This window comes from Strix uralensis, chromosome 4, assembly GCF_047716275.1.
Source record: "Strix uralensis isolate ZFMK-TIS-50842 chromosome 4, bStrUra1, whole genome shotgun sequence".
Classification (NCBI taxonomy): Eukaryota; Metazoa; Chordata; class Aves; order Strigiformes; family Strigidae; genus Strix; species Strix uralensis.
In genome coordinates, this window is record NC_133975.1 from 115,188,533 (window position 1) to 115,212,642 (window position 24,110).

The 24,110-nt window shown below is 37.6% G+C and overlaps 2 protein-coding genes across 3 annotated transcripts in view; both read right to left on the minus strand.

Moving 5' to 3' along the window:
• The window catches only part of TRIP11 (thyroid hormone receptor interactor 11), a 31,355-nt gene extending 26,041 nt beyond the window's left edge, over positions 1–5,314 (minus strand). Inside the window, exons 1-4 of the mRNA XM_074868622.1 lie at positions 4,895–5,314; positions 2,253–2,329; positions 1,051–1,161; positions 5–280 (exon numbers count right to left, since the gene is read on the minus strand). Of these exons, the coding sequence (XP_074724723.1) occupies positions 5–280; positions 1,051–1,161; positions 2,253–2,329; positions 4,895–5,033 (603 nt within the window). The 5' untranslated portion in view covers positions 5,034–5,314. The remainder of the gene's footprint in view (positions 1–4; positions 281–1,050; positions 1,162–2,252; positions 2,330–4,894) is intronic.
• A 1,376-nt stretch (positions 5,315–6,690) lies between these two features.
• Positions 6,691–23,987, minus strand: ATXN3 (ataxin 3). 2 transcript variants are annotated; one of them, XM_074868624.1, is made up of 11 exons: positions 23,908–23,987; positions 20,189–20,353; positions 19,620–19,664; positions 18,183–18,268; positions 17,700–17,766; positions 15,243–15,330; positions 14,858–14,990; positions 13,580–13,755; positions 13,037–13,160; positions 12,201–12,289; positions 6,691–11,555 (listed from the first exon to the last, which is right to left on the minus strand). In XM_074868624.1, exons 1-11 carry the CDS (start codon positions 23,929–23,931, stop codon positions 11,461–11,463), a joined length of 1,092 nt encoding a protein of 363 aa, XP_074724725.1. In that variant the 5' UTR covers positions 23,932–23,987; the 3' UTR covers positions 6,691–11,460. The 2 variants fall into 2 exon arrangements, with proteins under 2 accessions (XP_074724725.1, XP_074724727.1); XM_074868626.1 differs by lacking the exons at positions 17,700–17,766; positions 18,183–18,268.
• Between the last annotated feature and the right edge of the window lie 123 nt (positions 23,988–24,110).

Sequence of the window (24,110 nt, forward strand, 5' to 3'; positions counted from 1 at the left end):
TCACCAGTGCAATCTGCTTCCAGTGGTCAACCTCAGATTCAAGCGTAGAAACTTCATTGGACAATCTGTTTATTTCTTGTTGTGACCAGATTATATCTCCAAAATCCATGTCATCTCCTTCAAACTCTGAGGAATGTCTGACCACTGGAACATAGGTAGCTGATGTAGCGGCTGGTGGCAAAACACCAGCTCTTAACTGTGCTGACTGAGCAGCCATCTGTACTTTCTGCAGTTGTTCCTGCAGCGCATTCTGTCTAGCTTTTAGATGGCTGATTTCCACCTGAATATACAGAATGAAATGCATTGTTTCAATAAGAATAATATCAAAATACACTCTACTTTACCCCTTGTGGCCTTATGAAATGTGAACCAGCCAAACCGAAATTAGCTGCACGCAATTTTGTCATAACAACTATTATTGTATTTAATAAGCAGAATTCCATACATCTCAAAATTCTGCTTCCTCTAGTTCCCACATGCAATTACAAATAAAGCAGAAAGAAAACTCCTTTTGTGTAATTCTAGACATACTGGCAACTTTCTTCATTTAAAAGGCTATGAAATCTCATGTTATGCAAAATTATAAGGCTGATGTTTCCATCACAAAGGGACACTTCTCAAATTACGGAAGTTAGTTCTGTTCTTTTTAATTGTATATGTTAAGATAAATAATTATATCTACAGACAATATAACTGCTTCAAATGAGCATTTGGTCCTGTTGCCTTCCTTAAAGATAACTGAATCAGAAATACAAAGCAGTTTAAGTGTCCTTTCTCACAGTGATCCCAGAAGCAACAGAAATTCTAATATATGCACGACATTCCCAGTTTTCTTTTGTCTCAACTATCTCCTGGCAGCTCTGCTTATAATACATGATCCAACGAAACAGATGTCTTAGTCTCTCAGTGCCTACATTAATAAACCAAGAAACCATAACTGTGACCAATACTTCCACTGAAAGAGCACAGATACTATAACAAAGAGATTAAACAGCATAATATGTAAGTTTATTGGATGTACTTACTCAAATATTTTACTCTGTTTCCTACCTCTTTCTGTTGAAGCTGATTTCGGTACTCTATAGATAACTGCTTTATTTGAAGCTCTGCTGCTTCATGCTTTTCTTCTAAATCACTACAAACCTTTTTCAGTCTCTCATTCTAGCAAAAATGAGAAATGAATGTTGGTAAATTCAGAACAGTTCTTACAAATTAGAAAAGTGTAAGTCTGCTGAACAGTAATCAATTAAATTGTACACATTTCTCATGTCACTTCACTCACACCACACAGTAAGAGTAACTTCAAAGTGTGGGCCCAAAATCACATTCACATCCAAGCTTTTCATTTTTATATGGCATGGACTCACTTTCACAAACAGGTTGGTGATGACCAGAGGTAAATGCCAAGGAGAAAAAAATCAAGGCTGAATTACCTCTTAGCATGATCCACAGGTGGAATTTAAGAACAGCCACAGAGCACAAATCTGACATTGGCCAATTGCAGATGGAAAGAGTTTAGAAAAAGGACAAGTGGGAACATTTACTTCCCCAAAATATTATCTTAACTTCACAGTGCTCTTGAGGGCTGAAGGCATACAAGTCATTGGTTTAAAGCCATACGTGAAGTCCCAAGACCAACAAGTCTAAGTAAAAGTACGTAAAGTCACTTTCCACAAGGGCACATGGGATTTCTAAGCAGTTTTGAAAGAACATGAGCATCAGCAGCTATGTCACAGTGACTATACAGTAGGGCCACACAGGCAGAGAAATGCATCAGGGGACACATACACTCTATATGTGGAAGCTTGACACAAAAGACATGCTGTCCAGCATACCAGGCATTCCAGATCTGCTTTTATTTGTGGTCATATACAAAACACTATAAACCAATTTTAACTTTTTATACCGGATAACATTTATGAAAACTTTAAAAGATTTTTGCCTTTGCAAGCTTTTCAGAACCAAGTCTAATGCTGCATTCCAAGTCCACATAATAGGTAGGAACAGTTGCAGGATGCAGCAGTCAGCAAAAGATGGAAACTTGTACCACATGCATACTCCAAGAAACAAATGTGCCCCCCTAACTATGATGGCAATTTGTCACCAAAAAAAAGAGCCACATTCTAACACCACTGTCACCCTTGTTTCTAGATTTACCCAGGAACAAGCAACTTCAGTGCAATATTTCACTTTTACAAGAAACAAATGTTATTTATTGCTTTTAATTACAGCAGTGTTCCAAAAATTCTTACTTCAAACTTTTGTGCTGCATTAATACTTTCTATTTCTCTGAGTCTAGAATTGGACACGTGGAGTTCTGTTGCTGCATCTGAAAGAAAGGGAAAATTTTCAATTTTATTAAACTACTTTTAATCTGTTAAGCAGACATCAGTTAAGACCACAGTTATTAATAAGTATCTGACTTCAGACTGCTTCAGTGTTCATTCCTAGATAAATATCAAAAGCTGCTTTTATCAGAACACTGTCAGAATTACTTTTCATACCAGAGAGTCTTTCTGAAACTAATTTAGTTCTCTCTTATCTAGGCTTTAAGTCAGACCACAAAACTAACAGAAAAGTGTGGATTTAAGCTTTAAAATAAGGGAAATTAAAAGTTTTTGCTTGGCTATTTCATGTCACTGAATCTGTTTTTCATTTAGGACTTTGCCTCTGACATGACACTTGCGTGTTTCTCAGTGATCTCAAGTGAAGTTTCAAAACAAGAATTAGTTCCATACAATACACACAACAGTGACTAAATTTTCAGAACCCCCCTCCCCCAAACCCAACAAAACTCACAAAATAACCCACAGAACAAAACCCCAACCCTGCCCCCCACATAAAGGCATTAAAACCCCGTAAGACTCATTTTCATTTACAAAGGTGACACAGTCTACCTACCAGTTTATCTAATACAAAACCCACATAATTCTGACCCTGGACTCTTCCTTTAATGATCAACCTTCCTCAAATAGGCTATGTTTACTTATCCCATGTCCCACTTTTAATGGATAGAAATACCACATTTCCTTTTATTAATGAGAAATGATCCTGAATTGACTATAAAGCAACCTTGACAATTTTTCAAAATTTGAAATAAATATAATTTTCAAGTAAATACTGTATTTCATCATTTCCTATGTGCTATTTAAAACTGATGCAGCTCAAGTGCCGCAGAGGCAACAATCTACCCATGAAAACTGCTAAACTGAAGATGTTAAAGTCTGTAATCCACAAACACCATCTTCAGTTCAGATGGCAGTCAAAGCAGTGAATGTAAGGGATAATATTGAACATTAGGAAACACTAGAAAATTAGGAAATTAAAAATGGAATGCAAGGAACTGCCCTAAAAGCATTCTTTAGGCCACATAGTATTTAAAGGTTTTTATGGAAGAATACTTAGATGTCACTAGATTTTTACACCCTAAAGGCTAGTAACCCATAAAAATGTATTACTCTGAAATTTTTACAAAACAGAAGTTGTTCAAAGCAGTATCTAGCAGTCAAGTACACCTGGAAGCAACAACTGAACATCAGCACATCTCTCTGGCACTAACTAAAAGCACACGTGTGCGAATCGGAATCTTGATTTACCTTTTACAAAGGCAAAACAAACACGCTAGATGACTACACAGTTTAGCAGCTTAAAATATGTTTCCAAACTAAACTAATATGGATTTTGGAATTTAAAACAATTCTAAGCAAGTCTTTCGGAAAAGTGAAAATGGTAACTTTGCAGTTAACAGAACAAATTTCTCTCTTCCAAGCATTTTACCTGTATACCAAAAAAACCCACCCATGAGACCAGTAATATCAACTCGCCAACAAGTTTATACAATACTTTCACAATGTGTCATAGTTGTGAAATTACAAAGTAGAATTGTTTAATTTCACATTTAAGATGAGTATTCCAAAGTCTTAGCTGTCCTTTGTAGTTGCTATTCTTAACACTGTTTTGAGAATACTCATTTTTTTAATGTTACAGTTTCAAGATGGTAAACAATACTAGTGGTATTAACCTACTGATATTTATTACCATGTTATGCAATTGCTTTACTAGAAAAATCAAGTTTTATTCAAAAACTTTCAACAAAAAAGCATTATTAAAAACATAAAGAAAAAACTAGTCTAGAATAAATACACTATTACTTCACTGAATATTTGATGTCTTGGATTTTTTATTTCAACTTTCTAATTTAAATAGAAATCATCCTAGTTCCTAATCCCTATAAAACAAGGGCCATGTTCTCCTACTTGGCTGTAGGAGACCGGTAGAACTCGACAGGTTTCTCTGGGCCCAACTTAAATACAAGTAACAAAACGATCAGAAACACTGGACCTTTGCCTGTGACACGTCAGACTTAGATCATACCAGTGGAAAAAAACCTCTGTACTACTACTACTCTGCATTTTTATGAAACCACTCTAGAAGCAGCTAATCGAAAGGGGTTTTAGATAAACTAAACAAACAGAATGGAAGAAGAGCGTGGTTTGTGTGCTTTCATTACTGATCAACACAACGCTTCACGCAATCATGAAACTTCTGAATAAACTGAAACAGGTTTACCTCTGCTATCATAGCCTAGGAATACGTTTGTTTATTCTCCAGATCCTGAGGTCACAGGGGCGGAATAAAAACGAAATCAAAGCCAGCAACGCCAGCAGCTCTCCCGAAAGGCACCGAGCTGCGGTTAGCGGGACGGTTCAGCCCCCTCACGGAGCCGGCAGGTGCGCGCAGCGGAGCCCCCCCGCCGCTGCCGATCCTTGAGGAAACCAGCGGCCGGAGGAAAGGCTCCCTCCCGGCCCCAGGCCCGCCCAGCAGGGACACACTGCCCGCAGACAGCCCCGGCGCGCGTTCCCCCCGCCCGGCCCGGCGCCTCAGCCCCCCTTACCGCCCACTTCCTCCGCGCCCTCCAGCAGGATGTCCTTGGTGAAGCTGGAGATCTGCCCCGTGAGCGAAGACAGGCTGCCCCCCACCTGCCCCAGGGACTGACCCAGCCCCGAGCCCAGCCCGCCGAACCACGACGCCATCGCCGCCGCTCGGAGGGCCCCGCGCCGGGCGGCCCCCGCAGCTGGCAGCCGGCTCCGGCAGGCGAAAGGGCGGCGTCCTCCTCCCCTCTCCTCGCTAGGGATGGTCAGGACTTCTGCTGCGGCCTCAGCAGACCGGTCTTGGCGACCCTTCCGCCAGCGCCGCGGGTATCCCCCCGGCACGACCCGGCTCAGGGGCTCCTCCCGGCGGCTCCAGCCTCTGCCACCTCGACGGTGGCCATGACACCCCCTCCCGAAACACCACCGACAGCGGCCGCAGCCGGCTAGAGCGCCCCCGCGGCGTCTATGACGTGTACGGGACAGCGGAGGACGCCGGGATTGTGGTGGAGCATCCGGGGAGGTGGGGGGCGCGGCCGGGCCAGTTAACACCCTGGGATTAACGTCAACCCGACCCTTAGTACGTAGACATACTTGGGTCGTGTATCAGCGACAAGACAGTATCCAGCTGCTACAAGAAGAGATGTTTTGTATTCAACTGTGTGGTTTTACAAAATATGGAAGTTCCTGAAATACTAAGCCTCTCTGCTTTGGATGTAAATGTGATAGATGGATGCTTGGCAGAATTTCTAGCCACAACCCCAACTCTGGTCCAATTAATTCCAGTTTTGATCAAGTGAAGTACAGAAAATGCAGTATTAGAACAGAACAACACCGATATAAATTACTGCCAATATTGGAAATAAAATACAGGGCAGCTAGCTCATTGTTTCAAATTAGTAACTACATAAAAAGATAAAAGCACCACATCAATGGTAAAATGAAGCTGAGGAGAGCATTTCACAGGTGAAATCTTGACATTTTTAGAGAGGAGAAGGCAGCAGGCACAAAACACATGCTCTGGAGTTACAAACTGACAAACATTACCAGGTGGCCATGGAAAAACCTGCTTGTTACTTCCCCAATAGTGTTTTGCAGAGCTCTGGCAAGGAAACTGTATTAGTCCACTGGAAATAAAAGATGTGACATCTTTTCCAATAATGTTTGATTAATTCATTTTTATGTGAAACTGTCTTAACATTTTCCAAGTAAGATCAGTGATATCCTCCAGACTTTCAAAAATAGAGATGATAAAAATGTCTCCTATTGTGGGTTCATTTTATAATAGCAAGTAAGTCAAGAAGTCAGTGAAGTAGCACAGAAGGCTTTCCCCCCCCACTTTAATTACTACTCTTGAAAAACTGGAAACTATTTAGCATTACAACTCATTTTTTAGCTGACTGGCTTCATCTACTGTTGAGTGAAGTACACAGAAATCATCCAGTATACTCCATGGATTTACTAAGCTACAAAAAGTGCATTGTGTCACAAAAAGAATGTGTGTTCTGGTAGCAAAACAGAGAACATTAGCTTAAAGTTAGAAAGCATACAATTTTTGAAGATGTAGCATAATACTCAGCACTAACTTTCTTCCTAATGGGAGTGTCTTTAATTTTCGAGTATCAACAGATGAAAAGACATCAGAGATGACAAAATGTCAGTTACATATAACAGAAAATTACCTCGCTGCTAAGGTATATACACAACATTGGGTGTAAAGCCCATTGATATCAAAGATGAGATTTTCATGTTTGATAATTCTGTGCCCAATCCACATAGAAGGGAACACACACATGCAAATACTCAGGTCAAGAGAGAAACATTAGAAGCTATAATTATATTTATTTAAAAAAGTGATATCAAATACAACCATATAGATTCGTGCCTATTTGGAGAGCATTTTCAAAATATCAAACAGCACTGCCATTTTCTAGTCAAAACAATGACAAAGCATTTCAGCTTTCCTTTTTTTTAATTTTTACAGTATTATCTGCTTTATATACACAAAATAGACAAAAAATTGTATAGGAATCCAGAGCCAAAGACATGAATCTGAAAGCAGGCTCAAGACGAAAAATCTATTACTGAAAATGATTTCTAAAATACACAACTATTAAGCAAGAGATGAAAAAAATTATTCCCTTACAAAATCCCAACTCTACACTGTTTTGTACACAAGGTTTCATGTAGCAAAAAATAAAATTTTATCAATGCTTGCATGCTTTGAAGACAATATCAAGGTTTTTATAATTTTTTTGGTGCAGTGGCATTTAAATATTACATCCCTTTCTGTTCAAACACCTGAATTCACACAGTGGCTATACTGGGGGAAGGGATTTAAAAAAAATTTACGTGTAGTAACAATTACTTGCTTTTCTTAACAAAGAAAATAAAGTAAAAACATTTTGATTTGGTAAAAGCAGTTGAAAAAAGTCACATGTACTTTAACATTCTGAAGAACTGTAATTGGGGAAGGAGCTGACTACAGCAGGTGAAATACTAAAGCATTCCCTCCATGTCTGAAATGCAAATAAGGCAAAATGAGTGTATGCAGGTTAAAAAAAGTTTATTGCAAAACAGCTCATGCTTTTAAGATGCAAACCTGGATACAACACAAAGCAGCTAGTAATTCGAAACTAGAGAACTGAATATTTGGACCAGGCCACTTTGAATCATCAAGCATTGTTCTTACTTGAACAACTGATAATGTGTATGTGGGGAATGGGTATATATGCATTACCTGTTCAGACTTTTTTTTTTTAAATGATTTGTAACTATGAAGATTTCCCAGAAATTAAGGTTGTTTTATGCAAGACAGTAATGGCTTACCAAGTGAGCAACATGATTTTGTATCTAAGTCCTTAAAAAAAGTTTCCACTTCAATTTTTCTTTTGCTTGGATTTTTTTTCCAATTCCTTTAAAAGTACATACTAGTAACATAAATTGTACAATACTTCTTTGTAAGTCTGAGTTCCACAGTTCTCCAATCCCATTCCCCGTATTTCTTAGTAAGGCGGCCACCATTTGTACATTTTCATCATTATTTGAAACAATAACTAAATTCTAGAAAATTTCACAGACATTTTAGAACTGTAACACATTCTGGTTAATTTTTAACAGCCTGATTGTCAGTTCTGTAATTAAACAAAGCAGCTTGCAAATGACAGTATTTGTCTGAGATACTGAAATAAAATTGTTTACTAGACATGTGCAGAAACCATTTTAAACTCACCATTTTATAGATTTGTAATAAAAACAACAGACCAACATTAAAACACATTGGAGAATTAACTTTGTATTGGTTCTGTGTAAGTAGTCTGCAAAGTATGAAAAAACAGTAGGTACCTTAGCTGAAAATTACATTTAAACTTGCTGAAGTTGAAGGGCACAAGGAGCCCAAATGTTGGAGAGTAAGCCAGTATTGTATCAGATTAGTTTCAAGCCCAGAAAAATGTAAGCATTTAAATAGCTCATATTTATATCTGCTGTGCCTGATCAAGCATGACTGCACTACAAGACTTTATTCCTGCCCTCATTACAAGACCATGAAAGCAGTTTACAGAATTATACTTACAGAACTAATTTTGGAAGATATTTGATGTAAATATCCCTCAATCCCCCTACCCTTTGATTTCTATAGGCAGAAAAATACAAATTACATCACATGGACTGCTCACTGTGAGGAAGACTGTAAAAATCTGTTGGATGAGTAAGTCTGGAATTCTCTCAAATACCATACTGTAATAAAAAAAAAAAAATCAATTTCTACTCCTTTACAGTGGACTTTGGCCTAAAGCTACAACATGGGAAAAAAACCCCTTCAGCTTGACAGAATAGATAACAACAGGAATAGGCTCTAAATTAGAAAACACCTTATGAGCATAGTTCAGCCACGCTGAAAACTGTTTATCGCTGAAAGAATGCACACCAAAAAATGAGATCAGTTTTTTATTGACAGCTTCGTGTCAGATCCACACATTTTGAACTTTAGGTCTGGGTTATAAAATATGTACTGTTGGCAATTAGTATTAGTCTCTTCCTTTGGTGCAATTGACATATGTAGTTTAAATTGCTACCTCTTAACTGGTTGACTAGGCAGATACGCCTACTTCATTAAACTTGACATTCCTCTGAAAATCAAACTGGTATTTGTAAAGCGACAATGTTTCTACACAAAGGAATATGGTTAGCCCTGTAATGACTGACACATTTGTGCTTTTCAGGCACTGTTACTTTATATTCCTTACATATTAAAACACTTGGGTGATGAAGTAACTTAAAGTCACATGAAAGTTCAAAGGCAAACCTCAATGCTTTAGTGATTATAAAAACATGTAATTGTCATGGGTTACAGTTAATGCAATTCAACGAGCTAGGTATTTTTTTTAACATAGGGCTGCTACACTATATAGCTATAGAAATAGTACATTTTTATTATATTCTTATAATAGATGATAAAAGGTCCAAGTTCCAAGTACTGGTATCAAATTGCCAGCCTATACCTATTTATAAAAATGAGAGTCTTATTTCAGAATCAATTTATGGCACAACAAAAGAAGGAAAATTAAAACTGTGGATAATTTACAGATGAGCAAAGAAATAATTCAGTGCTTTAGAGATTCCTTTCCTGTTTTCAGTTTCATATAAATTTTAAACTGAAAGCAGAAATTTACATCCTGAAAAATACAGCATTTCAAAATGGCATATGCACATATGAACTCTTAAAGCCACTGTTTAGCTGTATTAGAGACATTACAAATATTAATGTGCATGACAGGATTATTTAAAAAAGAGAAAATTTAAAATCAGTTTTTAAAAATAGTGCTGTTTCATGTCAAAATCCATACTGTCTTACACATACCAGTAGTTCTGGTGACATTGGTGGAAATTCAGCACACAGGTAAGGAAAACAGAATTTAGCCCAATTATGTATAATATAATAATATACTAAGCTATATCAAGAGACCATTGCTGTAAACAAATCTTTACTGAGAGGTAAAAGCCCTTTCACGTACAGTACTATGTGATGCTGAATGCGTATTTCCATCTAGCTACCATTCATTTCACGCTAATTTTAATTAAATGTTTCTATTGTGCAATGAAATAACTTCAGAATATTTTGATAAGAAACTTGGGGTTATCTTCAAAAGATTCTTAGAGTGCCTGTGCTAACTGTTAATGCATTAAGTGGACTACAGCTTACATCCCCTATCTATAACATATTTCCATATAATTTATATGTAAACAGAATTTGTATTTCAAGCACCATTTAGGAAAATGAAACATATCTCAATTCTTGCACTGAAGCTGAAAGTCAGGCTTGGTCACCCTGTTACACATTCATCCTGGATATCAAAGCAAATAGCTTATGCTATTGGTTGTAAGACATCTCACATACTTTGCTCCCCAATTTTTCTCAGGATCAGAAACAGCATGATAAAAAAATCGTAAGGTGCGTGAATAAAGGCCATTCCTGAAAAAGCTGCAACATTCTGACAGACGCTCATAAAAAGCACTTCAGAAAGAACATCCACACATACATAAATACTCATTCTTAAAAGAGCTACTTGCACAAGGGGTCATTTCAGACTGCAGGAATGCACCTTATGTGTGTGGCACTGACTTTATGGCACCTAAATCCCCTCCTCCTTTCTCCTACTCAGTTACAGCTCTTTCGTAGTGAAAGGCCAGAATGCAGGGTTGAGCTTGAAGAAGTAAAAAGACTCCAGAAGAGGTAGAAAAGAAAGCCTGTTTAACCTAACTGATTATATGCTACTTTTACAGTAATGAGTGGCATAACTAGGAAGAGCATAAGAAAACAAATAAAAAAATCAAATCAAAGGCAGCGAGTTATCTGCCAAAAGGCAATGCAAAAATCCTACTTTAAACATGGATCTGAAAATTTTAGAGTTGGAACTGAAAGCAAAACCAGAAAGCATCAGAAGTCACTGAAAGATTCAGGAGTAACATTAGAATCAACAATACACTGAAGATTTTCTCTTGAACTGCAAAGTATGAAATTTATGGATTCATGTTTCTCCTGCAGAATGGGTCATTTCAAAAGTGGACAGCAGGATCGAAGAGTTGTCATTAAGTAATTCAGAATAAACTATCACAAAATAAATTATCTAAGATAAACAGAATTCTTTTTCCCATTTTAAGTGATTTCTTATAAAGAATTTAGTCATTTAGGAGTACAACTTATTACTTGTATCTACTTTTCCATTAGTACTAAAGGAAATCACTTGATGCTGTTTCCTGCACCTCCTGTATTTTCTATAGAATTCAAAACCATTTAAACTTGCTTTTTAATTGCAAGGTACAGCTGCTACACGTGTCTAACTTTGTTCATGTGAATAGTTTAAGTAATTTTAATACAGCTACTCTTACGAACAGACGTTCTGTAGTAGTTTTCTAAATTAGTGCAATCTTTTTTTATATTTGCAGATTCCCTCTAAACCTTGACATCCAGCCCCCTTTCATTCCTGCTTCCAGAACTCTGAAATGAACCCTGCTTGTGCAACATCCACACAGTAAAACTATAATGGAGACTTAGTGTTTTGACAATAGGAGGAGGAAAAAAAAAGTTATGTCATTTCTCCTCTTCTGTGTTCAAGTGATTTCTAACAGATTCCAGAGACATATTCATGGCTGCTTGAAGCATGTCTTCTTCACTCATATCACCTCCTAAAGAAAATAAATGCATACAAGTTGTAGTAAAGGCACAGAGCTAGTTCTCAACTGTAGTTAAATGCTTTCGATGTTCCTTTTGTCCACCCCCATTTCCACCCCACACCCAAAATTGGGTTTTTGGTTTTTAAAATCAGTGAACATTTTGCACTTCACTTTCCATCCACAACAGTCACTTTATAACAAGTAATATACATTCATTTTGGATCACTAATACCTAATACTGGCAAGGCCTACATGCTTACGCTCTACTGAAAACTGGTTCCAGTAATTTTGTCAGCTATTACTCCAAGTTTATTACATTGCCATACAATTTTAAAAGTCATTTAGAAAACAAATTGTTGGTACAAATCCCAAAGATTACAATTTGTAATGCTCAAGCCAAACAAAAACAACAAAAAGCAAAGCCAGAACTCAAATGGTCTAATATTAATGCTCTTCACTTTGAAAGAAGATACTGACATTCAAAGCAGAACAGGCTTTTCAAGAAAGTCATCCTTTCCTTCACTGCCAAAGAGAGCAATGGCTGAATGGCTGCTAGAGTGAGGAAGTAGGCAGACAAGGAAGTTAGGAAACAGAACACAATACAAAGCTGGAAAAGACATAAATATTTCAGTGCTGAAAGGAAGTTTAAAAAAATACCTGGGTCAGCTTCTGGAGTGCTTGAGCTTAGAGTTGGCTTATCACGTAGGTTTGGGATCCGATCTTGCTGCTGTAACTGTTGTTGCTGCCTGAAAGTGTTATAAATTTGTAAGAGAGTAAGATCAACATCAGTATGAGACCTGTATCAAGTCTATTTCATTGTAAGGAAGGACAAGAGTGAGAAGTAGAAGCTGTTTGGTAAAATAACACCTCTGCACTTAAAATCTCAATCACATCACCCTGCTAACCTTCAGACACCTATCTTCCCAACATTATACTCCAAGCCACATTACTATTTTCACAGAATTCGGATGTTTTGCATTCTTATCCTCTCATGTAAAGTCTAACTCCTCCCATCCACAGCATTTCTCCCTGTTCTTTATTTCCTCCATCAGTAGGAGACAGAGATAAGGAAAAGCTACAATACCCCAACAGTATATTAAGAAGGTACTCCAGAACAGCAACATAAAATAAAACGCTTTCACGTGATGCACGTTAGAGGCATCATTACCAGTAGCTAAGTCTTGGAGAAATAATACTTTTCTTCTGGAAAGTAATTACAGAAATTTAGAGGATTTAATTTAAAATACTTCTAGAACATATATGTTTTCTTTCTTCACAAGACTGATGTTGCATTACTAACAGATCCCCTCTTATTTACAGGCTTCTTTTCTTCGTAGGAACCACCTGGGAATAGCAAAATTCAGGTACTGTTAGGAAAACATGTTAAGAGAGAAGAGTTAAGCTGGAGCTCAGTCAGAAACTCATCCACACCCCAAAAGCACTGAAAAATATGACATGTACTTCCACGTGCAGTTTTCTGTCAACTACTTTACTTTTCAAAATATGCTTGTCTTCTCCTTCGCAGTTCTTCTGAAGAAAGGGAGTCTGTCTGACTGCTGTGAGGCAACTGAGGAACGTTCTGTGGTAATGAGTCCGAGAACTCACTTCGACGACTACCTAAAACCAGAACATGCCATATCCTACTAATTACAGTAAAATGAAGTCAGTAAATAAAATATAGCTTAAGAAAATGTCTTCAAACTGGAGTGGAAGAAAGGGACTTGTCGGAGAAACAAGCATGTAGGCTAACTTCACTTGATACTATCTCTCCTCACCTTATGACTGTTTCCCTTCCCTCCTGCCACCCTTTGCCAATTTGTTCTTGCTTGCTAATGATCAATGCTAACATGAAAGTTACAACTTTTCAAAAAGCAGAAAGGAGACAGCTACAGGGAATTCTGGATTGTACTTCTACACAATGCCCATCTTTTTAGAGAGCTTGACACATGCTGGAAAAAGTGGCTGACTGAAACTGATTTCAGACCAAAGCATAAGCAACATGAACACTGTAAGAGAAATTTAGATGAGCACCGTACCTTGCATGCTGAGTTGAATGGCTCTGCGAAGATCAGCTTCTTCATCTTCCATATCAATTTCCTGCCTACTTAGAGCCAGGGCTCTCTGAAAATTCTCTTCATCTTCATCTAACATGCCTGTTCCATCAAAAGGATGGTTAACTTCTATTGCTTGGTCCACATCACTTCTGGGTAGCCTGTGAAATTGATACATTTATGGCAGAATTCACACTGCAACGGTATTAACTTTTACTGGGAGATCTGAAGTAAATATCTTCTGCTGATTTAACTCTACTCTTTTTTTTAACTTTGGAAAAAAACATTTCTATTGTGAAAAATCTGCTATATAAACAAATATTTTAATTTCTACATAATAAAGCACAAAAGAGCTTGCAGCTGTAAAAATGAAAATACTGCAACTCTAAACCCATGCACATGTTGATAAGAATCTGTTCAATACGAAAAACTTCAAAAACAGTAAGCCTACAAAGAGCAATAATACATCTTGTTCGAGCCTGCTGCTATTTAAACACTTACACCAGCAGAAAATAGTGCATGTGGTCTCCTTTTTAGGAAGCTTTGATGACCACACTAGAGCCACAGATCCTCTGTAAACTATACAATCTTTCCATACTACTGCCAAGTAGTTTGTTTTTATTCCATCAATTTACAACTCCAGTATACCTTTACAGAGTGGAAGAAATAATAATGAATTAATCTGAAAAGCCTTAAACCTTTTTATCAGTATGCAACTTATTCACTACAAAAACATGATAAAATTATTGCAGTAATAGTACTTTATATGCTTTCAAGAATGTTTTATATTAGCAGGATGCATCACAGAGCAGCACTACAACATTTACAGTGAAATTACTCCAAAAGGGAATGCTGTATGATTTATATGATACAGAATTCAGATACTGGTTTCTTGTTCTTTTTTACTTATGACAGAACGCACAAGCCAGTCTTAATTATAGACTGATTACTATTAACCACAGTTTGGTAAGATCTGCTAACCCATTTTACTATAATTGGAAAAATATTGTAATCATAAAATTAAAATTCTGCACTATACAACGCTTATGCACATGGAAAGATTGCCTATTAAGGTAGATTTTGCCCACTTAAAAATACAGCATTTGTATTCCACCAACTTGTTTTTACTGTGTGCAGTGGTAATAAGTGTATTGCACTGAAGGTACTTCTAATTACTTCTTAAGGGGGTTGTCTCCATGTAGGCATTACTCATGGAAACCAATCATATTTCCATTATTAAAATGAAATGTCTATTTACCTTACCTCTGATCTCTTGACTGTGCTGTCTCTTCTCCAATTAGTTTTGGTCGCTGCATCTGCTGTACCCGAATCATCTGCAAAAGCTGATCAGCCTCACAGTCTGGCAGGTCACCTTTTACTACAAATATGGAATAACCTGAGAAAAATAAATCGTAAGTCTACAGCATTAAGGTGCGTGCATAAACACTCTAAAATGCACACCGTATGGAACACAATGATGTGCAATTTATTACAATGTAAGGCTCTACCTTTCATTATAAGGACTTGGATTATTTCACTATTTCAATCACAAAACTAAGGGTAGTTAACTGAATACATAAGTTCTAGTAAATAATGATTATTACCTACTTTTAATTAATGAGATTTAACATCTGCAAGTTACTATTACCTTCCTGTTGTAATTGAGCCAAGAAAAGTGCAAGATATGTATCTGATATTAGTTCTGGACCCATCAAGAGAGAGTTCAAGTTAAACCACTGTAATTAAGAAAAAAAAGGTTTGAGAGAACAAATTAGCATAAAGATTACTTGGTAATCTATTTCTGTACATTGTGGTCATTTTCTATGATGGAATATCTGAATAAATCTAGTAAAATAAATTATCAAATTAGAAGTCTTTTGAAGCACAATACCTATACTGCTAAAGGTTACCCTTCAAATACTCTTCAGCTAACAGGAGATGTGAAGTAGGGAAATTACTGCATGCTCTCTCCCATTACTGAGCACTAGTACCAGGCAAACAGATTAAAACAGATAAATCAAAATATAATGGTAGAAGAATTATTTCAGACATGATTCTAAAATTCTGCTTGATCTAGATTTAAATCTGTTCGAGACTAGTGAAGGAAGAAACCCTTCATAAATTAATGCTGTATCTTAAGAAATTAATAGATACAGAAAACAGAACTGGAATTCTTTCCATGAAAAACTTCCATTAAACATTCTGCATTTAATAGCTGGTGATGCTGAAAACTATTGTTTACTTCTCTCTGAAATAATTTTTAAAGTTTAAAAACTCAGAAAAATTAACTCCAATTTAATATGCTGATAGTACAGCATAATATTACAATAGGGGACACTTGAGATAAATAAACACAGATCGCTTCTATCCCCTGAAGACTAGTCATTTATAACACTTTTTCTAGAGATAAAATATATTCAACATGGATGACAAAATATTCTACCTTTAAGTCCCCATATATATTGTAATCAATATGAAGAACCTTTTTTATACTGTACTCATTCAGTATTATCCAATTTTAACCAGGAAGCACCATTTCAGATAGCAGGAGGAGAATTCTATCTCCATTCTCACAAAAATGCATTTATCTACCCGAACTTCCATATATGCAGCCATATATTTGCGGTCAGGCCCATGCTGTAATTCACCTGGAATACAGGTGACTATCTACCATTCTGTCATTCAGTCATTTTATTTGTCAAAAACACCCTTTGCCACTGGGAAAGGGTAAGAGGACTAACAGTACAGGAGCAGGGAATATAAAGTTACATAAACAAATATGGTAAATTACAGACAAACTTTTAAAAGGGAATACGGAGGAGGAAGGTTGGTAAAGTAATTTTGCTTTAACAGAAGAAAAGCAGGTCAATTCTAAGTCAACTTTTGTCTATCTTCTCATTACTCCCTAGATAACAGACACCTAGAATTGTCTTCATGTGGTTAAAAGCCACATGTACAAACAAAAGACAACCCCCCTCCAACTTAGAACATTTTGGGATAGCATTCTATCTCACAAAATTTCACTCAACATGGTTGTACATATAATAAGGAACAAGCCTGTACTTTTAAGAGACTATTCAGCATTTTCAGTATCAAACATAAGAAAATTGCCTGTAAACGTTAGCCATACTTTTAAACTAAACAGAACAAGAGTTTAGTTTGTTTACGCACAGGTGAAATGAAAAATTTTATTTTTTTTTTAATCTGGATGACAACATAGGTAACTTAGTTTGATTCATTTTGCAACTGGTGTAAAAGAGACTCCTGTCCACTACTGTGGAATCTAAAAGCTTATTTCATGAACATTTTCTATGTCAAAAAAACCCCTGAAAAACACCAAACCAGCTTAAGTTTATGCAGTATGATCCAGAACAATAATTGGCTACTGAAATAAAACACTGCAATGGTGTTACAAGAGACATGGATGTGACTTGAGTTATTATATATGTACCATATACTTGTATAGCCATCCCTTACCTTTAATAACTATTTCCTGCTTGTAATACAACTGTTTCAGAAAGTTTTCTAAAATAGTGCAAAGTTGTGATTCTACTTTCCCCAATCTTATCCTGATGGATACTCTTCAATAGGAGCAATCATAAATATTAACATATTTGAAATTTGAACTTTTTCTATACCTACTGTCCATTTAAATGAGCAAAATTAATTTTACAATGTAAATAATTTATTGCATTAAAATAAGTTTGCATTCTATAGGGATCCTAATCCTCCTCTAGGACTTCCCCCCCACCCCCACCCCCTACACACCCCTGTACAATTTTTCTGCTATTTTTCATGCAGAAAAGAAAGAAAAGAGCTTAAGACGTCACACAGACTCTACCAGAGCTGCAGCTCCTGAGGCCAGGTTCACCAGGGAATTGATCCTAGGGTCTTTCCCCAGGCTAACATTCATAAAAAGCTGCCTGGCATTTCTGTGATAGAACAAACATTTAGTAGTTGTTGTTTGTTTGTGGTTTTTTAATATGGGACATTATTAAAGCAAACTGCAGCAAAAGCTTGCAAAAGGCCAACACATGGCCTGCTCGCAACCACTCCTCCACCCCCATTCTGAAGTCAATTTTTAAATAGAAAAAGACAATGTCACCTGTTTTCCTAACTTTCGAACTGTAAACCAGTGTTCCTTATAATTACAAATAAATGATTTTTCATTTCTGTAAAAAGAAAAACAAAAGGTATAGATAACATTAAATACTCTAATATTGGAGTGCATATTAATGTTTAAGTTCTTTGCTACCACTAATTTAACCTTATATAATAAAATTTCAGCAATACAACTGTTGATGTTACAGAGTACCCATACTGTTTTTATAACATTAGGAAGTTGTCAACATTACTGAAATCTCCATATACCTGTGATGCCACAGATACTGAGATATCATGAAGGCACAGAGGACAGTTGCTCATATACAGCCCCGACAGGAAAAAAATTAAAAACAGAGGGGATAATAAAAACATCAGAATGCAACAGAGCTTGAAATAGTAATTTTAAAGAAAGGTTTAAATCACAGATTAAGAGCATTATTTTTCTGTAAAATGAAAGCAGGGTGCTACGAAAAAAACATCTTACATAGGGTCGATCCCAAGCCTCTGATACTCTGGGCTGTTGAAGAGGATTAGTTCTAAACCCCAAACTTTCAAGGCATTGCTTATAACCTGTCAAAAAATAGCACTTTTCATGAGTCAAACGAGTCAAATCTAAATTAAGCAATGCAACCATCTTAGCTGCAATAAACAATTACACTGTTTTCATAAAACTTGGGATTTCAAAACATGGCTAGTAAACCTAGGAATCACATTATTCAAAATGCAACTGTCATGAATCTACATGCAAACATAACACACACACCATATCTAAGGGGAAGTAACAAAATTAGGATTTAACTGAGATGTGTTAATAAGCTTACTCCCCCAGACAAAGCCGTAACTTCACCTCCCACAGACACTTCGTAAGTTGTCATCTCTGCTCTCAATGTACCACTCTACCCTCTGTTCCCCCACAATACAATGTCATCCTTCCCCACAGTAGCTACTGGAAATGTTGCACCACTGGATGGTCACAGGATCAGTCGGGTACATTAGCAGAAACTCTTTTCAATAACCCTTTAAAGCTATCTGAAATAATGCTATAAAATTTTAAATTAACAATTCATCTTCCTTTCAGCGAGTCAACTATTGTAGCAAGTGAGCAAAGCTATGACAGGACAAAAGAAGTAGAATATGAGGAAGAATTTTTTTTTCAGCTTCAATATCAAAGCAGCACAATCAGGAACACAAGAAATGCCAAACTGTCAACAGTTTTTCACTGAATAGAAAAACAGCCCTGTCCCGCCATAGGAGGAGAGGCTCTCGAGGGATTCTGGAACACTGACGAGCACCTCTGAAAGCTTGGGAGACAGTCAAAGGTGCAAAGCATTACCTACAGCTTTAGTATATACACAAGCCCCAATCTGGTGCTCAATACCTTTTGTTGTTGTTCTGGTTTAAGTATTTATTACTAATTACTTTTCCATTATGTTAAAAAAATAAAAAGAAAAAATAGCTCTAAAGTGTCTGGAGTGTGTTACAAAACCTGGAAAAAGATGCAATATCTGCATTCCATTCTGCAGATCACTGAGATAACCCTGTAACCACTGCCAAGGGCTTTACAGTCTATAATTTGAGAAAACAACCTCAAGTGTGCTTTTTCACCCGTAGTCTAGGGAGCTAAGGTCTATACCTGAAGTGCCCAGAAGAAGCAATTTAGAAATCAAGCTTATTGCCAGCAGGTGTCATTTCATAGTTCAGGAGTCCGTGCTTCTACTTGTGTTTAAGGGCCCATGAACTGAAGAACTGCAAGTCACTGTTCTTAATGGAAAATGCTCCAAAGATTTAAATGTTCAGCACTTAACCCCATTAAACGTATAAACCGGAAACTTAGATGAAAAAAGCTTGATGGCATTTAAATTAAATGAGAGAACATACAGCGCATAAATAGAAAATTCTGTCAGTATAGAGCCGTGCTTACTTGAATTGAGAAGAATCCACTATCATCCATATTTACAGAAGGCTGCTGCTCAGTGTGAGATTGGGAGGGAGAAAAGGGAAAAAATGGTGTAAGCATAAAAGGTCAGAAATAATTCAGTTTTGAAAATAAATATAGCTGCACATATTTAAAGCAACAACTCATTATGTCCTAGTCTGTAAGGCTACAGTGCCCAAATAAGCTTATTAATTAAAAAGTCAAACCTTTACATTAAAAATGCTTAGTGCTTAAAGGACAGACAGGGATGGGAACTTCTGTTCCTATCTCTGCTACTGACTTACAAAAACAAAAGGCAAATTGCTGATCCTCCTCCTCACCATGCCTAACCTTCCTACCTGTAAAATGAAGATAATGTAGCTTTTTGTAGTATTATGAAGCTGTACTAGTAACATCTGAAAATGCCAAATTTAAGATGCATGAAAAGGCCTACAAATTTAAGTTTTAGCATTAGGAAATTAACCTTCTCTAGCTATGCAAGAATAGCAGGTCTGTGCTATACAATATTAGATTTCAGACAAATATCAAGCAAACTCAAATTAAGATGATTTTACCTGTAAAAATGTTCTATATTCTTCACTAGACACTCCTCCCTCTGCCATTCTCATTCTTTCTTCCTCATCCAATTGCTGTGCAATAGAGGATAACTCAACAGGACTAAAATATTCCCCTTGTAGCAAATTATTCAGACAGTGCTGAGCACACAATGAGCCTTCTTGCTAACATTGGAAGAGAAAAAAATATCAAAGACAACAAAAAAAATCACGTTAATGTTTTACTGTGTAAAATGGCTCAACCATTTCATTCTGGCAAACTTCCTGCCCTCCTCACCCACCCAGAATGCCATATATTGTTCGGATGTATTACACTAAGTTATAGAATACAACCCTCCCATCAATTTGATGGGGAAGAAAAGCCAACACACATACTACATTTCCTCAATGGAAATAAATGTCATGTAAAAATATTATTTTTGAAAACACTGTAAAAATTGCCAGTGGCCTGACCAAATCACACATCAACTCTGCAACCATCAGGAAAATGGATTCTGTCCTCTTCTAAATCACCACCACATGAAAATGAAATGGTTTGGATCTCTACTTCCAAGTAAAATGTTTTCTGCTCTAGTTCTTTTTTAGCTTTTCTTCCCTGCCAGGTGTGGCTATTGGCAATCTGCTCTCCACATGCAGCTAAAGAAAAGCAGACCATTGGGACTTTGGAGAGATTAAAAATATACATCTACATTTCAGGTTACTCACCCAGTTCAGGTTATAAACAATTTATTTATTGCCAAGAAAGTGATTGTCCACATGAAATTTATGTATAGGAACTAAGTAAAAGAAGCCAATACTACTGGTTCTAAAATCTTGATGACAATGATGAGGTGACAAGAAAATATTAAATTCCGAGTATTAAACAATGAAACTATTTTCTGTTAATAAACCATTTAAATGGAAAACATATCCAGCATATTAGAGGTAATAGAAATGTAATATAACATTTTTAGACTGTCAATCCAAATTAAAAATGAGTAAACTATAAGTGCCAGTCATGATTTCGTAGCAGAACTTAAAAAATATCTAATCTGAATGAATGCGTGTCAGGCTCCATCATTTTCATAAGTGCAGATAAAATACTGCCTTGTTAAAAAAAAAAAAAAATCAAACAAAACAACCAAATTAGTTTCCCATGAAAAGCAATGTTTCTTCACAAATAACCAAACTGCAAGTGCAAGACAAGATGAATATCAGTTTTAAAATCCTGCTTTTCTGTTTTGTTTTAATCAATCCTCACTTTTATTTACATTAAGAACTCTAAAGTGCATGTATTCTATTAAAACTAAAACCCCTCAACAACAATGAAGAACACCCCTCCCTCCTGCCAAACCCACAGAAACTAATACAAGAGCATGCCTTGGTGGAATATCCTTTAAACTTCCATGAAAGCCTCATACAAATCATACACACAAGTCTCCCATGATCTCCCTTACAGGAGGAGCCTCAAAAGTTCCCTTTACCCCAGATTACAGAATCTTCCCAGGGCTTCATCACTCAATTGAGCAACGAGTTATTAAAGCTAGACTGGCTGTACAGCTACGTTCAATGGAATCCAGAAGCCTCATCCAGCTCATGTCCTTCCCACAACAAGAAACTCAAGACTAAACACCAGCTCCTGTCCCTTTGGGACCACATCCCTGCTGCTGTTCATACGATAACTGTAACAGAAGAACCTACTCAAGAATCAGAAGTTTCTCCATCAGAATTACATGAAACTGATTTAGAAACAAAGAGATATTAAAATACCTTTGAAAATTAGCTGTATTACATGCTTAAATCTTAACTTCACTAAAAGGACCTTTCTGTGTTTGTACAGTTTTATCTTTAAGTAATAAACATTAATTTTCACATGCAAAATTTGTACATATTAAGTGCAAAATGCAGAAGAGAAAACTGATCCTACAGTTTTTGACATGAATTTGGGGGGGGGGGGGCAGAGAATCCTGCATCATTCCACATTCTGAAATCCCCTTGTTGAAAGCTATCCTGATTTAAACTGCTGCCCTGTTTTCAGTGTTTTCAACCACTTTTATCTTACCAAAGAAAGGACCAACTTCCAAGATAGTGTCTCCTTAAGCCTTACTTTCTGCAACTGTCATTCCCCTGTTAAGAACGCCACATTGCTTTGGTCTTTGTTTTGTTAAATTTCTTTCATAAATACCATGCTTTTCATGCCTTTTTATTGGAAAATCTGAAGCGTGCAGATTCAAGGCGGGGAGGAGGTGAATGTGCAACATTTAAAATATTTTGACAGAAACTGAGATAGTGCACTTGATGGGCAGAAAAAAAAATACCCCTTAAGAAAAAAAGGCAGAGGTTCAGTTAAATTCTCCCTAGAATAGTAATGATAACATGATAAAAAGCATTTGGTACTCCAATTTAAAACAGGGATTCAGGTGCAACTTTTTAGCTGTGTAACTAACTTATCAGGAAGCAGTTATGTTCCACATGAGACACCCGAGGCTGTACCCCCCCTTACCAAAAACCTGTAGCAACTATAATCAGCTTATAACTCTGAATGTATTATGCTCTGTCACTTTAATTTCATCCAAGTTTTGTTATTTAACTAGAAAGCAACTTAGTCATAAAAAAAGTTATCATATCATTATGTGATAGGCTAGGCCAGATAAGAGAAATGTACGCTTGAACTAATTTTCGAATCTAGACTGGAACTCAAGGTCACTGTAGCGTAATGGCTGAAATCCAACACTCATCCTCTGAGCAGCAGTTGTTTAACACCACAATGCTTGCCAAGTTTTGCAACCCAAACCTAGTTTGAAAAAAACACTCGTCAGGTTCTATGGATTTCAGAACAGTAATTCTTTTTTCAAAGTTATACAGCTATCTTGCTTTATTTGCTAATTAAACCAACCATTACACAAGAATTGTATAAAAACTAGTTTATCTTAACAAAAGTGTAGAAACATTGCATGAAAGTACATAAAAAAAGACAACTATATTTGAAGAGCATTAAAGCATAAATAGCTCATATTTGGGAACCTGGATAAGTCACAGTAGTTCACAGAAACATTTGTTCTCCAAAACAGGAAACACAGTCGAGCACACAGAAGCACAGTACACGAATTAGGATTTCCTCAACAGCTCCCCCTTCCCCTGCTCGTTACACAACCCCAGCCAAGTCGGGCTAGGCAGATATGCCTGAGAGCAGAGACAGCCCTGCCCTGCCGCTGCTCATGCTCATTTCTCAGCCATGCGAGTTCTCTTTCAAGAAACACACGCAGCTGTAGCCTGCGCCTTCTCATCCTTGAGGTCTATGCCTAAAGGCCCAAGAAAAGCAGTCACCGTGCGAGAGCAAACGCTGAGGCTCAGCCCTGACTCCCTGATCCCCAGTAACACTCCCTTTCCCCGCAGAGCCCGCAGGCCTCGCAGAGCCGAGCTGGGCCGGGCTACAGGCACCGGTATCGCCGAGCGAGAGGGACCCAAAACAGAGGAAGTCGAGCCGCTGCCTCATCCTGCCACCGGAATGATGCCGGGGAGAGGCAGCGCGGCCCCGCCGAGCAGAGCACGGGCCAAGCGTTCCCCTTGGGGACCGAGGGCTGCCTCGGGGCCAGCGCAGGGACGGGAGAGCCGGCCGCTGCTCCGACCAGCTCCTCAGGGAAAGCACTCTTGGCCCGGACAGCTAACCGACGACCCAGTTTTCCTCCCCCCTCCACCGCCCAGCCCCCGCGAGAAGCGCACCCCGGCCCATCACTCACCCGCTCGTGGAAGATTGACTCCATGTTTATTATCAACGGCCAGCAGCCTCCGCCTCACGTGACCCCCCCTGCCAATCAAACCTTCCCTTGCTCGAGGACCCGCTGCAGCCAATCCGCGCAGGCCCCCTGCTGGGCCAGGCCGCCGCATGAGGCCGGCGCGAGGGCTGCCCGCCGTGACGGCGCCCCCTGTCGGGGAGGAGGCC

Coding starts and splice junctions, on each gene's coding strand:
- ATXN3 (XM_074868624.1), bottom strand. CDS start 23,931: ATGGAGTCAATCTTCCACGAGCGG. Junction 18,269..19,619: donor GTGGATTCTTCTCAATTCAA/GTAAGCACGGCT, acceptor ATTTTTTGACAG/GTTATAAGCAATGCCTTGAA. Junction 13,756..14,857: donor GCACAGTCAAGAGATCAGAG/GTAAGGTAAATA, acceptor TCAATTTCACAG/GCTACCCAGAAGTGATGTGG.